Source organism: Ahaetulla prasina, chromosome 3 (genome assembly GCF_028640845.1).
Source record: "Ahaetulla prasina isolate Xishuangbanna chromosome 3, ASM2864084v1, whole genome shotgun sequence".
Classification (NCBI taxonomy): domain Eukaryota; kingdom Metazoa; phylum Chordata; class Lepidosauria; order Squamata; family Colubridae; genus Ahaetulla; species Ahaetulla prasina.
In genome coordinates, this window is record NC_080541.1 from 109,510,795 (window position 1) to 109,524,841 (window position 14,047).

The window sequence follows — 14,047 nt, forward strand, 5'->3', positions numbered from 1 at the left end:
CTGAGGTTATCAAAAAGGCGCTGAGCAAACTGTTTGCCACCCACGGTTTGCCTGATGTGGTAGTTTCAGATAACGGGCCACAGTTCACCTCGGCCGTTTTCCAGATGTTCATGGCTAATTTGGGCATCAGGCATACCCAGGTTGTGCCCTACCATCCAGCCAGTAATGGCCGGGCTGAACAAGCTGCCCGGTCTGTTAAGGATGCCCTGACCCGGTTTGGGTCGGGAACATGGCAGGAGAAACTAACGAAATACCTCCTGGCGCAACATACTACCCCATGCCCGATGACCAATCGCAGCCCAGCCGAGCTTCTTATGGGCCAGCACCTGCGAATGGCCCTAGACAGATTGTATTCCAATTATGTCTCTGATACCCCATTGGACTCGACCAGCCGTATCAGGACCTTTACTGAGGGGGAATGGTTTTTTGTCCAGAACCATGGGGGTGATCTCTTGTGGTTGCCAGCTGAATTGTTCAAGTAACGGGGCCCCATTCTTACAGGCTGGAGCTCAAGGATGGACGGATTTGGTGGCGTCATGTGGATCAGATTCGGGGATGTAAATTCACTGCCCCTGCAATACCCTGAGATTTGCTGGGCAGGACTCCTGATGGATTACCTTCGGTTCCTACTCTTCAGCCGGTCGGCAATTTCGACGTTCCACTACAACCAAATTTCCTGATGGCTAACTTACCGAATAGTTCAACTCTTCCGTCGGCCAGCCTCCAGAGGTGCCGCCCTCCAGAGGTGCCGCCCTCCAGCCCTCCTGAGGTATCGCCCTCATTGGTCCCGGTTGTTCCTGCGGTTCTAGAGCTACCTCCTTCTGCTCAATCTGGTGGAAGTCCTGAACTGCATCGATCAGAACGATTGCGTAGGCGCCCCACATATTTGCAGGATTATGCATGTGCCATCCAAGGGGGGAGGAGTGCAGCGTATGCAACCACGCCTCTTCTTGGCAACAGAGAATCGTTGCCTATTAGCTGGGACGTTTCCCCTTAGCCGGCGGGAGAAATGAGCGGCCGTCATTGGCCAATAGTTGACTGCTGCTATAGAAATAGCAGCTGTGAGAGAAAGTGCGCTTGCTTGGTAATATTGCCCCTTTACTTGCCGTTCGTTTGTTCCTTTGGTCAGTGAGTCATTAATAAAGAGTTATTGCTTACCGTCAAGCCTCCATTCCTTTCTTCATTCTTTGAATGAAGCACTAAGAATGGAAGTTTTTATAGGAGGTATCAAATGCTGCATTGCAGATTATAATAAGGGGGCAGTCAAGAGCACATCAGTTCCTTCACTGTTTGAAAACAAAGAATACCAATGAAACTCCTCTTCAGATTGCCAGAGACTTCAGTCTGGCAGTAATTCTTTCAGCTGTGTTTTGGTGGCAAAGGTGGCCAGCAGATGTGTTCTTCACTGACCATCACTCTGATTTCCCACCCATTTCCTGCATTTTTCTACAATTATAGCAGCTAATTGTATTCTACAATTATAGCAGTTGTGTATTTTCAAACTGGACAATATGGTAATGTACTGTAGTTCATGATGCATCAGGAAAGGTATGAGAGACCTCGGATCCTGTTCAGTGCAATGATTTACCACACATAAGAGTCTGTGAAGATCAGACAAAATCCATTCAAAAATAAAGACACCAAGCAACAAATGCCAAGGTGAAATTCAACAAATCATATCTATATAGTGAAAATGCTGCTTTGTTATTCAATCTTTCATCCCAATGTAGAGGTTCTTTCTGGGGTAAGGTAATAAAGAGTAGTGGTTCTTAATATAAGAGCCTAAGGAATAATCACTACATTTCTGTAATTGTGAGGAAAAATAAAATGCATGTAATTAAAGAAACTTGGTCTAGAATGTTGTTACCTTGCAGAGATATATCATTTGGAGAAATAGATTCAAGGGTGATGGATCGAGAGAGGCTGCTACTTGCCACTGCTTGCTCAGCCATAACCTATAAGATAGAAAAAGACCATTACAGCTTAAGCCTATGTTAGTATGTTATTATAGTAAAACTGAGGAGCAAAGTGCAAGGGCTCCAACTATATAGGCAGAAATAAGTACTCAAATAACAAGCCCCCCCCTTCAATAAATGCAATCTGATCCTCTTATTAGTTGAGCTTACTAACAGGTTCACAAGGTTAATTGGCACTTTGCTGATTGACTATCAACCACTAGAAGTCTGGTTCTGATGAAGCCTGTGAAGAGCATGGTTCAAAAGATTTTTTTCAAATCATCAACCAAGTGGGACCTCTATTGATTAATGTTCACAAAATGAGACCAAGCTGCACAATATCTACATTTCGATGACTACCAGGCATGTTCACAATGTATAGTAAATATTATGTATGTTTTAAAAAGCTTCAATTATATGACAAAATCCATCTCCATAATGACTCCTTGCCTGAAACCCAACTAAAAGAGGTCTGGATAATAGATTCTTTTAAGATCATTTGCTGTCCAACCACCTTCTCAACACTCTATCCCTCCCCCAAAAGAAGGCTGAGGCTGTAAATAGATCAATAGTTACCCAAAATTGTTGGGTACAAGGATGGCTTCTTGATCAGGAAGCAAACCAGCACTTCCTTCAAGACCAAAGAAATCACTCCATTCCCTCAAAGAAGCTGATACCATCGAATGGACCCATGGCCTACTTCTTGGGCCACTCTAACAATGCAGGAGGGAACTAGGTCTAATAGGTGGCTGAATTCAGTTTGAACTCCCTAGCTGCCACATCAGGAGTCACAGACCCAAGCCATCATCAAACTAACATGAGAGCATGCCCCAGACACCTCAACTAAACTAGCTTAATCAGAATCCAAGTCCAAGAAGATTGGAGTGATATTGCCTATCATATAACAAGAATATTCACACACAGCAAAAACTCAATTATTTAAAATTGACATTCATCCTTTAGGGGAATAACAGCAAAATAATAGCAATGCATCAAGGTGTATCATCAATGCTTCCCCTCAATGTCATAATTGGAAGCAGGATGCCTTCTTGCATGCTGCTTCCAACTTTTGTCAACTTGCTATGGAGATGTCTTCTCAACATACTGATTGACTTCTAGGGAGCTCTAGATAGCTGAGATTGTTCCATATGGTAAAATAATCAATTTTGCTTTCTACCTGGGACAGCATGAGTCACTAGTAGGTGCTATGTATAAGGGCTCCATGCTAACTCTTTTTCTTCATTCTACAGTTTGTACCCAGTAGATTCATTCATTAATGTCATGTCATGATAACCTAACTTAGGGCTGAAACCAAGGTGAAAAGTGGGACGCCAACCTGCCTTTCCCAGTAATCCTCTGTGTTTGACATTCCCTGCCGTGCCTTCTTGCCTTTATTTTCTGCTATTATTACCTCCTCTCTTGGCGGATGCCTTTATCAAGCATTCTTCCCCTTTACATCAGTTTGTGAAATAGGTAGGAATCTCACAACTTGAACACTTTCCTTCCAATAAAGAATAAAATATTACAATAATAAAAAGTAACCCTCTAACACCAACTGATGGTCCTCTAGGTTTGAGATGTTACTAGCCCCCCACCTTTTAGGAGAAGTGACCAACCACATAAACTATAATTTAAAAAGTCAGAAACAAGAAAACGTACAAGTGTTGTTTTCAGTTTAATACCACATCTAATTACAAGTTTAGGAAATAAGGCATTTAGTTCTGTTAAATTACACAGTGATTGCGACAAACATGAAGAAATGAGACAGTCATAGATACATGGTGGGCAGGATCTTAAGATGGAAAATAAGATGGAACAGTTTATACAGAGAATAGAAAATACTAGAAATAAGAATCATCAGCAAAAAAAAGGCGACTTTAATTACCAAGACAGATGAAAGAAGCTGCTGCGTTAAAGAATAGTAGATAAGTGCTATACTCCCAAGGCCAAAACACTCCTTCCTAATAGCTTTTAACTACAGCACAATAATAACCAAAGATTTAAAGCAGCCTGTCCTGAATTGCATCACTTATTCCTAAAACAACCAGTTTAGCAATGTAATATGACTGCAAAAAAGGGCAAATGCAGTGTTAGAAATACAGCTTCCAGGATTTCGAGGGAACAAATGAACTATAGATGATTCTGCTATCAGTGCAACTTGGTCCTTTATTATTATTATTATTTTGGCATTTATATCCCGCCCTTCTCCGAAGACTCAGGGCGGCTTACACTATGTCAGGCAATAGTCTTCATCCATGGACTTCCGGGTGGCTCCACCTCTTCGCTGAGCCCTAATTAAAGGGGCTCCACACTGAACATCGTAAAAGCCAGGAAAAGCCGGCTTTAATCTTTTTCCCTGGATGAAAGGGGGAAGATAAGAGCGCAGGAAATGTTGGTAGACCTCCCCAGAGGCTTTGTTTTAATTAAGCAGAGCCTCGAAGGGTCGACGGGTCCCATAAATATTCCTGCCATCTCCGACTTCAGTGCGTGTCTGCAAAAGCAGGAAAAGAAGAAGGTGTCCATCTCTGCTAATTGTCTTATCTTTATGGATCTCTTTAAGCAGACGGAATGAGTGCAAGCGGACGATTATTGGATTGCAAGTATTTCTGATTTCCGGACTTCTACCTTTTAAAAAAGAGAAATTTTTTTTTTCTCCTTTGTTTTAATTGACTCTTAAAGATGGCGCCTGAACGGGAGTGAAAATGACGAATAAGAAGATAAGAAAAGTTATGTGTGGATTTTAATGAAGTGAACTGAGCTCTCCTATACTTAAAGGGAAAAGAGAAGTTTCTAGACTTATATTTTGTGAATTTTAAAACTGAAATGGCTACTAAACCACCTAAGACTGGGGGCAGAAGGGTTCTGAACTAGCTTTAGAAGATCTGATTAAAGAGCAAGGAAAGTGTCTGAAGAAAGGTTTAAGGAGATTATGGATAATAATGAGAAAATAAGAGAAGAAATAAAGAGAATAATAAAAAATAAGAGAAGATATCCTGATGGCTTTTCAAGGTTTGGCAAAAAGATTGGAGGTGGTGGAGGAGGAGGTGCAAGAAATTGTTCAGTCAAATCAACAAATAGAAAATAGAATGGGGGGAATGCAAATCAAATTGGATAAAAATGAAGATCAAGTGGTGGTGATGCAGTATAGAATGATGGAAGGAGCTCTGAGAATTAGGGGTTTGAATGAGGAAAAAGGGGAAGATTTAAAAAATTTTTTATCAGAAGCTCTGGCTGAATTTATTGAACTTGATCCACAAGAGGTTGCTTATCAAATTGACAAAATTTATAGAGTTAATTCTTGGATTGCTAGGCAAAAGAAACTTCCTAGAGACATCGTGGTTTATTTTTTGAAAAGAACAGTGAGGAATCAAATTTTGCAAGTTGCTTTTCAGAAAAACTTGAAAATAGGGGAACAGGAGTTGAAGGTTTTGAAGAGATCCTCGCAAGATGTTAAGGGATAGAAAAGACTTTACATTTTTTACACAAGAACTTAAGAAATACCAGATTCAATTTAGATGGGAGGTTCCAGTTGGCTTGACAGTGTATTATCAGGGAAGAAGATATCGTATTGACACAGTGCTTAAGGCCAAAGATTTTCTTTCTACAGTGCTGAAATTTGAAATAGAAATAATAGAAAAAGAATTCAAGAGACTCAAATGGGTGTGGAAGCTGAGGTGATTCCAGTGATGTTACCATCAGAGGAACAACCACAAGAACAAAGACTGACGAGGGGAGCCCTTAAGCGTAAAGAAAAGGAGCAACAAACTCAAAGTAAAGTTCAGGACTCTGCTACAGAAGCGGTGGAGGAGCACGGCCAAGATACGGAGGACGATCTTCAGTTGATTGCCCAAAGGCTTCAGCAGCCCAGTAATGGCAAATAAAATCTTGACTTGGAATGTCAATGGTTTGAACTCAGCTCAGAAGAGAAGAAAAATATTTCATTATTTGAAACAATTTAAAATGATGTTATTTGCTTACAAGAAACGCATATTAAATTATCAGATCAAAAGTACCTAATAAACTCAAAGTTAGGTAAACATTTTGTTGCTTCAGCTTTGGAGAAAAAACATGGCATAGTGGTTTATTTGAGAAAAGATATACCAGCCAAGTTAATAGAGGCAGATATTTATGGAAGATATATTGCTATTGAACTTACAATAGAAACAAAAAGGACTCTCTTGCTTGGTATATATGCACCCAACCAGCAACAAGAAAAATTTTATAGAATGTTATATGATAAGTTGACTCTATGGGATTATAAATCGTGTATTATATTGGGAGATTGGAATGGAGTAATAGATACACGAAAGGACAAGAGAATTTCTTCCAAGAAGATACCTGCACATGCAAAGCTGCCTAAATCCTTTTTTGATATGATAGAAGATTTTGAGTTAAGAGATGTATGGAGACTGCGGAATTTGGAGGAAAGAGACTATACTTTTTTCTCTGATAGGCATCAATCCTTCTCACGTATTGATTTTATTTTAATTTCTAATGATTTGCTTTTTAGGGTGAAGAAAACTAAGATATTTCCAAGATGTTTGTCTGATCATAGTCCTGTTTGGATGGAATTGCAATATGGAAAAGAGGGTAGAAGAACTTGGAGATTAAATGAAAATTTGTTTAGATATCAGGATAATGTAAATCAATGTAAAAAGCAGATGAAAGAATTTTTTGATTATAATTTGAATAATGAAACATCGATAGAAATGGTTTGGGACTGCAGTAAAGCTTTTATGAGAGGTGTATTAATATATCTTAATAATAGACAGAGAAATAAGCAACAAAGACAGCGTAGGTATTTAGAAGAGGAAATTTATAAGAAACAACAATTATTAATACATAACCCACATGATCAAAAACTTAAAGATGCAATAAAGTTACTACAGAATCAATTTAATATGATAATGGCTGATCAGGTGGCAACAAATATACAATATGCCAAACATAATACTTTTGTAACGCAAATAGACCTGGTAGGTGGTTAGCATACACTTTAAGGAAAAGACAAATCCAACGTACTATAGAAAAAATAGAATACAAAGGTAAAGAGAGATATCAACAGGATAAAATTAAAAAAGCTTTTTTAGAATATTATACAAATTTATATCTTAAAGATAATATATTGAATAGGGATATTGATAAATATTTGAAGGAATATAAGGTTAAAAATTTAACTTTAGAACAAACGGATGAATTGAATCGGCCTATAACCTCGGAAGAAATTATTTTGGTAATTAAACAATTAAAATGGGAAAACTCCTGGTACGGATGGGCTTACAGTTAGTTATTATAGGAATTTACAGGATGAGATGTTAGGTCCACTTAAGGAATTATTTAATCAGATACAACTAGGAGGGGAATTCTCATGGAGAACCTCTTTTATTTCATTGATACCAAAGAGGAACAGGATTGTTCTAAACCTGGGAATTATAGGCCAATCTCACTTTTAAATAATGATTATAAGATTTTGTTAAAATAATAGCTAATAGATTAATGTTGATTCTGCAGCGAAGAATTCATAATGATCAATCTGGATTTATAAAAGGGAGACAGATGAGGAATAATGTTAGGCAGATTGTTAATTTACTGGAGTACTTAGAAAAGAAAAATTTTATTCCAGCAGCATTTATTTTCTCGATGCAGAGAAAGCTTTTGATCGATTGCATTGGGATTTTTATTTAAATTAATAGAAAAGATGCAATTTGGAGATGGTTTTTAAGAATAATTAGGGCAATTTATGGAGAGCAAACAGCACAGATTATAATCAATGGTAGCTTAACAGAACCTTTTAAGATTGCGAAAGGAACAAGACAGGGATGTCCTTTATCACCATTATTGTTTATTTTAACTCTAGAACCATTATTGGATAAAATACGAGAAGTCAAGGAGATAGAGGGAATTAGAGTTAGACAGTATGAATATAAGTTAAGAGCTTTTGCAGATGATTTGGTGATTACTTTAACAAACCCTATAAATTCTAGTAAATCTTTGTTGGAAATAATTGATCAATATGGGAATGTCTCAGGGTTTAAGGTAAATCAGAAAAAGACAAAAGTGATAATAAAAAATATGGCCAGACAACAGAAAGAAAAACTAGAGGAAGTAACAGGATTTGAAATTGTAAAGAAGGTTAAGTACTTAGGGGTTTATATTACGCCATCAAATGTGAAATTGTATAAGAATAACTATGAGGTTTTATGGCAAAAAGTTCAGAAGGAGTTGATTGTTTGGAAAAAATTGCAATTATCTTTGCTGGGGAGAATTGCTGCTATTAAAATGAATGTTTTACCTAGATTTTTATTCCTCTTTCAGATGATACCAATAATTAAGAAAGATAAGAATCTTGAGGAATGGCAGAAGGGAATTAACAAATTTATATGGGAAGGTAAAAAAGCTAGGGTTAAAATGAAAATAATTCAAGATTCTCGGAAAGGGAGGTTTAAAATGCCTAATTTTAAATTATATTATGAAGCAGCTGCTCTCTCTGCAATAAGTGATTGGTTTAATTTAACAGAGGACAGAATTTTGAATATAGAAGGTTATGATTTGTTATATGGATGGCATGCATATTTAATTTATGACAAAAAAGTGGATAAGGCCTTTAAAAATCATGTGCTAAGAAATGCCCTTCTGCGTGTTTGGAAAAAATACTCTTATAAACTAAATTATAAGGTTCCTATATGGGCATGTCCTAGACATACAGTAGAAAATATAAACATAGAACAGAAGCAGGAAATGATTACATATAAAGATCTTTTGTATACTGAAAGAGGTAATTTGCAGTTAAAATCTCTGCAAGTATTAAGAGAGGAAGGGAAAAATTATACTTGGTTTCAATATGAGCAATTACGTGCTAGATGGAAGGGAGATCAGAAAATTGGTATAGAGCAGAACGAGGGAAATTTGGTAAAGCAAATTAGAAATCAGTCTCAGGAGCACATAAAGAGATTGTATAATGTGTTACTTGAAATAGATTCTGAAAGGGACTTGGTAAAGGACTGTATGATAAAGTGGGCACAAAATTTTCAGGAGCCAATATTATTGGAAACGTGGGAAAAATTTTGGGTTAGAAATGTTAAATTCACGCAGGCACAGAATCTGAGGGAAAATTTTTATAAAATGTTTTATAGATGGCATCTAGATCCTAAAAAATTATCGTGTATGTATCCAGAAATGCAAGCAAAATGTTGGAGATGTAATTGTGATGACGCTACATATTTTCACATTTGGTGGACTTGTAAGGACATAAAGGCCTTTTGGATAAAAATTTGGTGGATTTTACAAAATGTTCTGAAAAAGAAGATAAAGTTCCTGCCGCAATTTTTCTTGTTGGGAATTATTACGGATTGTACAGTAATTGAGACTAAATTTATTTTAAATCTAATAACTGCAGCAAGATTACTAATAGGACAATATTGGAAGAAAAAAGAAGTACCAACAATACAAGAATGGATATTGAAAGTTGCCAATTTGGCTGAGATGGCGAAGATATCAGCCTTTTTGAAAGACAATACGCAAGAAAGATACTTAAAGGAATGGAAAAAATGGATTGACTATATTCAACGTAGATATCAGACTAAGAGTTATCAGACTGTTTTTGAATGATTATGATGTATTATGTTTGATTGCTTTGGGGAAGTTAGGAATTGATGATTGAGGGGTATAATTAAGTTGGGACGAAAATTTTTAGCATATGTTTGTTTTACTTTTAACTATACCTTGTGCTTGTTCCGGGAAGTCGGGGGAGGGGGGTTGCGAAGGGAGGGGGGAGGAGGGGGGGAAAGGGGGGGAAAAATTTTGTAAAACTTTTTGAATAATAAAAAAAAAAAATAGTCTTCATCCATTTGTATACTATATACAAAGTCAACTTATTGCCCCACAACAATCTGGGTCCTCATTTTACCTACCTTATAAAGGATGGAAGGCTGAGTCAACCTTGGGCCTGGTGGGACTTGAACCTGCAATATTGCAGGCAGTTGCTGTTAATAACAGGCTGCATTAGCCTGTTGAGCCACCAGAGGCCCTTCCTTAATCTCTTCTAGAATAAAGAGATGGTCAGCAATAATTCAGATTCTTTTTCAGACTGATTTTCATTAAAAACTGGATAATGATTTGATCATTTTATTTCACAAAAAACCTGATACATAATTGTGAAGCCTGTAAGAACTCAATCAGCTCGAATTCAATTAGAATTAAAAATATATGCATTTATTATATGTACACATAAACTCATAATAATATACTAAGATAGAGATACGTGGCATGCTAAATTTGCTATAGTATAATTTCTAGTGTTTCTTACTATTGGCCAAAGTGACTGAAGTTATTGGAAATTATAGTTCTGTAATATTTGTAAATGGTACAGATGCATACCACTATTGTAAAAGAACCATTATTCCTATTATTAAATAGATTTTTGAATTGTGGTAATAAACTTTTTATTCAGGATAGTTTTTTTCAACTATCAAAAATATTTAAGCAACCACATATATCTCTCAATACATATAAAATAAAATTTATTGTACAGAATATGGGCTAGACCAGTGATGGCTAACCTTTTTGCCATTGCATGCCAGTAGGCGGGGGGGACAGAGGGGGTGTCAAGTGTGCATGTGCCCACACTCATAATTCTATGCGCCATGCCTCCGGGGATGCACGTGTGATCTCCCCCCTCCCCCCTGCTCCTGGCATGTGATGGCCCATTTTTCTCTCTCACCTGGCTCCAGAGCCTCACTATGAGTCTGGGGAGGGCGAAAACAGCTTTTCCCACCCTCCCTGAGGCCCTCTGGAGGCCAGAAACTGCCTGTTTGCCAACTTCCAGTTGGACAGGAAGTGGCTTTTTTGCTGTCTCCAGAGACTCCTAGAGAGACTCTGGAGGCTGGGAACAGCAAAAAAATGTCACTCCCTGTTGGCAAATGGGCAGTTTCTGGCCTCCGGAGGGGGTGGGGGGAGAGGCCATTTTCGCTTTCCCCAGACTCATAGAGAGGCTCTGGAGCCAGATGAGAGAGAAAAACGGGCTTTCCCCAACCCCCCCCCCCCCGGCCCTTTGGAGGCAGGAAACAGCCTGTTTTCCTACCTCTAGTGAGCCCAGAATGCCCGAAAATCAGCACACTGCTTGCCCACTGATACATGCCATAGATTCGCCATCATGGGGCTAGACTTTTTGAAGTCTAGATAGGCAACCCCACAGAAGATTGTGGAAAATAAAAGGACTAAGAACTTTCGGATTTCCAGATCCAGGCAGATAGGCAGGTACTGGCTAATCAACAGGACATCATGGTAGTAAACAAAGACTGGAAGACAGCAGTAGTGATAGATGTAACAGTGCCAGGTGACAGCAACTCCAGAAAGAAGGAATAGAAGTTGAAGAACTACCAGAGAATGAAGGAGGAACTGGAAATAAAGTAAAGGTAAAAGTGGCCCTAATAGTAGTATTAGCTCTTGGGACTCTGACTTCTAAGTTAGGAGACTAGCTCCAACAGTTTCCAGGAATGACACAAGAGCTGTCCGTACTAGAAACAGCTAAGATGCTGTGCAGAACCCTCGAATTCCCTAGACTCTGGTAATCTATATATATAAAAGCGAGAACCACTCAGGCCGTAATCATGAAATCTCTAGAACCGTAAAGCTAACAAACTTGAAATTTGCCATGTATGTTTCTCTTGGCTTCTAGGTGATCACTAAGAAAGGATTTTTTGAAATGACCATCAGAGCATTAGTATTTCCTATATTATGATTAGCATGCTCTGATGCTAAGGAGTTCTACTCCCCCTCCCCACCTGAAAAGAAATTTGTTCAAATTGGTACTGTTTGGTGCAAAATGAAAAAATCATAAAAATATAGAGGGGCCCTTTAGACCATCAAGTCCAGCCCCCTACCCAGTTGACGAAGCCAAATCAAGGCTTCTTAACTCTACTCAGATGCATCCAGTGTTGACGACTCTACCACTTTTCTTGAATATTGGTTCTGCTATAACACCTTTTTACAGTGAACAGTTCTTGACATTCAGTTGGAATCTGCCTTCCTGTTGTTCAAATCCATTATCCATTGTCCTGTACTCTGGAACCAGTGGTGGGATTCAGCTGGTTCGGGCCGGTTCGTGTGTAAAAATTTTGGCTGGCCCCTCCCCTCCCCACCTCCCCACTACTTATTGGCCTCGCACATCTTGGCAGATGCCGTAAAGTCACACTGTGGCATAGCTGCAGCTGCGCTTTGGCTCCCTTGCCTCGACCACGTGGCCATGCAGCCCAGCCTACTTGCCTGCCTTTGAGGCAGCCTATGGCGCAGTGGCTTCTCACTTGTCTGACTTAGCCTGCTCCCGTCTGCTCCAGAAGCAGAACAGGTAAGCCAGGTGCCCCCTCAGGGAAGCAGGGCTGGGAAGGGTGGTCAACTTGCACCTGCCCAGCCGCTGGCCATGGCCTACTCCATCTGATCGTCATGGCCTCATAGGCCTGCGCCTGCCTCCCATCCAGGCAACAAGGCCTACCCCCTTCTGATTGCCTCAGCCTCGAGTTGTAGACCTGTGCCTCGAGTTGTAGACCTCAGCCTCGAGTTGTAGACCTCCCACTCTCCCCTGCCCTGGCCAGGAAGCTGCATGCCCGTGCTGGCTGGGAAAATGCTCTCCCCTGCCCTGGCCAGGAAGCTGCAGGGTTGTGCTGTCTAGGAAAATAAATTCCTCAAGGATTTCTTTGCCTACCTGATTTCCAGCTCCTTTGCATTTCTCGCCATCGTGTGCAGGGAAATGAAAGTTTGTGTAGGGCTAAAAAAAAAGTTCAATCAATCAATTCCAACTTCTCATGAAAGAAAAAGATCTCACTTGGAATTGATTGAGTGAATTTCTTTTCTTAGTCCCACAAACTTTTTTTTCCTGCATATGATGGCGAGAAATGTGATGGAGCTGGAAATCAGGTACGTAAAGAAATGCTTGGGAGCAGCGAGAGCATCTGGGTGGTGGTGGGTGGGGAAAGCTCCGGCGGCGGCAAACAAAACAACCCCATTTGCCACAGCTCCTCCTACAGCCAAGCACGCCCAACCCTTTCCTCAAATGAGCTGTCTTTGTGCACATGGGGTGCTTAGAGAGAGAGAGCAAGAGAGCTCTCCAATTTCTGTTTTTCTGTGTGTGTGTGAGAGAGAGAGAGAGAGAGGGAGAGGGAGAGAGGGATCTGTGCTTCAGCCGAGGCACCCAAACTTCTGGTAGCGGTGGGGGCAGCTTCTGAGCATCCCTCCCCAGTCAGCCAGCTCCACCTGACCTACTCCCTGAGTCTCACCGTTCTCCTCATCCCCCCCCTCAAGTGGCGGCAGGCTCTGTGGGACAAAAGGGCATCTTATTTTTCCCACAGTGCAGTGTATGCTTGCTACCTCTGCTTGTCTGCTTACAAGCGGTGATCTTCTCTGCTTATCTCGGGACGCTGGTGCGGGCTCCATGCATCACTTGTCAGGGCTGAGCAGGGAAGCTACTGTCACACCACTCCCCCTCGCTTCCCCGAGCGCAGAGCTGAGGCCGTGCGCTTCCTGTTATCAGTTTTCTAATTTTGCAAATGAATTAATTATTACTTATATTAATAAAACTGATCATGATTACTTATTTTGTCAGTATTTTATATATACTAGCTACGAAACTATGTGATTGGGCTTGTTAAATCGACAGAGTTTGATAATTAATGAGTAGTTACGATCAGCCTCTCCTCTCCCCTTCTCTCCCTCAGGCTAGCCCCACAGAAGCCTCTCCTCTCCCTTCTCTCCCTCAGACTTGCCCTACAGAAGGCTCTCCTCTCTATCCCCTTCTCTCCCTCAGGCTTTTCCCATAGATCCTCTCCTCTCCCCTTTTCTCCCTCAGGCTGGCTCCACAGAAGCCTCTCTTATCCTACCCCCTTCTCTCCCTCAGGTTGGCCCCACAAAAGCCTCTCCTCTCCCTCAGGCTGGCTCCACAGAAGCCTCTCTTATCTTACCCCCTTCTCTATCTCAGGCTGGCCCCATAGACCCTCTCCTCTCCCCTTCTCTCCCTCACACTGGCCCCATAGATCCTCCCCTCTCCCCTTCTCTCCCTTAGGCTGGCCCCATAGATCCGTTCCTCTCCCCTTCTCTCTCTC

General features: G+C 40.4%; 1 protein-coding gene across 1 annotated transcript in view; it reads right to left on the reverse strand.

Annotated features, from left to right (window-relative positions):
* APBB3 (amyloid beta precursor protein binding family B member 3) overlaps positions 1 to 14,047 on the reverse strand; it is an 88,523-nt gene that overhangs the window by 32,114 nt on the left and 42,362 nt on the right. Inside the window, exon 8 of the mRNA XM_058178154.1 lies at positions 1,868 to 1,955. Coding sequence (XP_058034137.1) covers positions 1,868 to 1,955 — 88 coding nt within the window. The remainder of the gene's footprint in view (positions 1 to 1,867; positions 1,956 to 14,047) is intronic.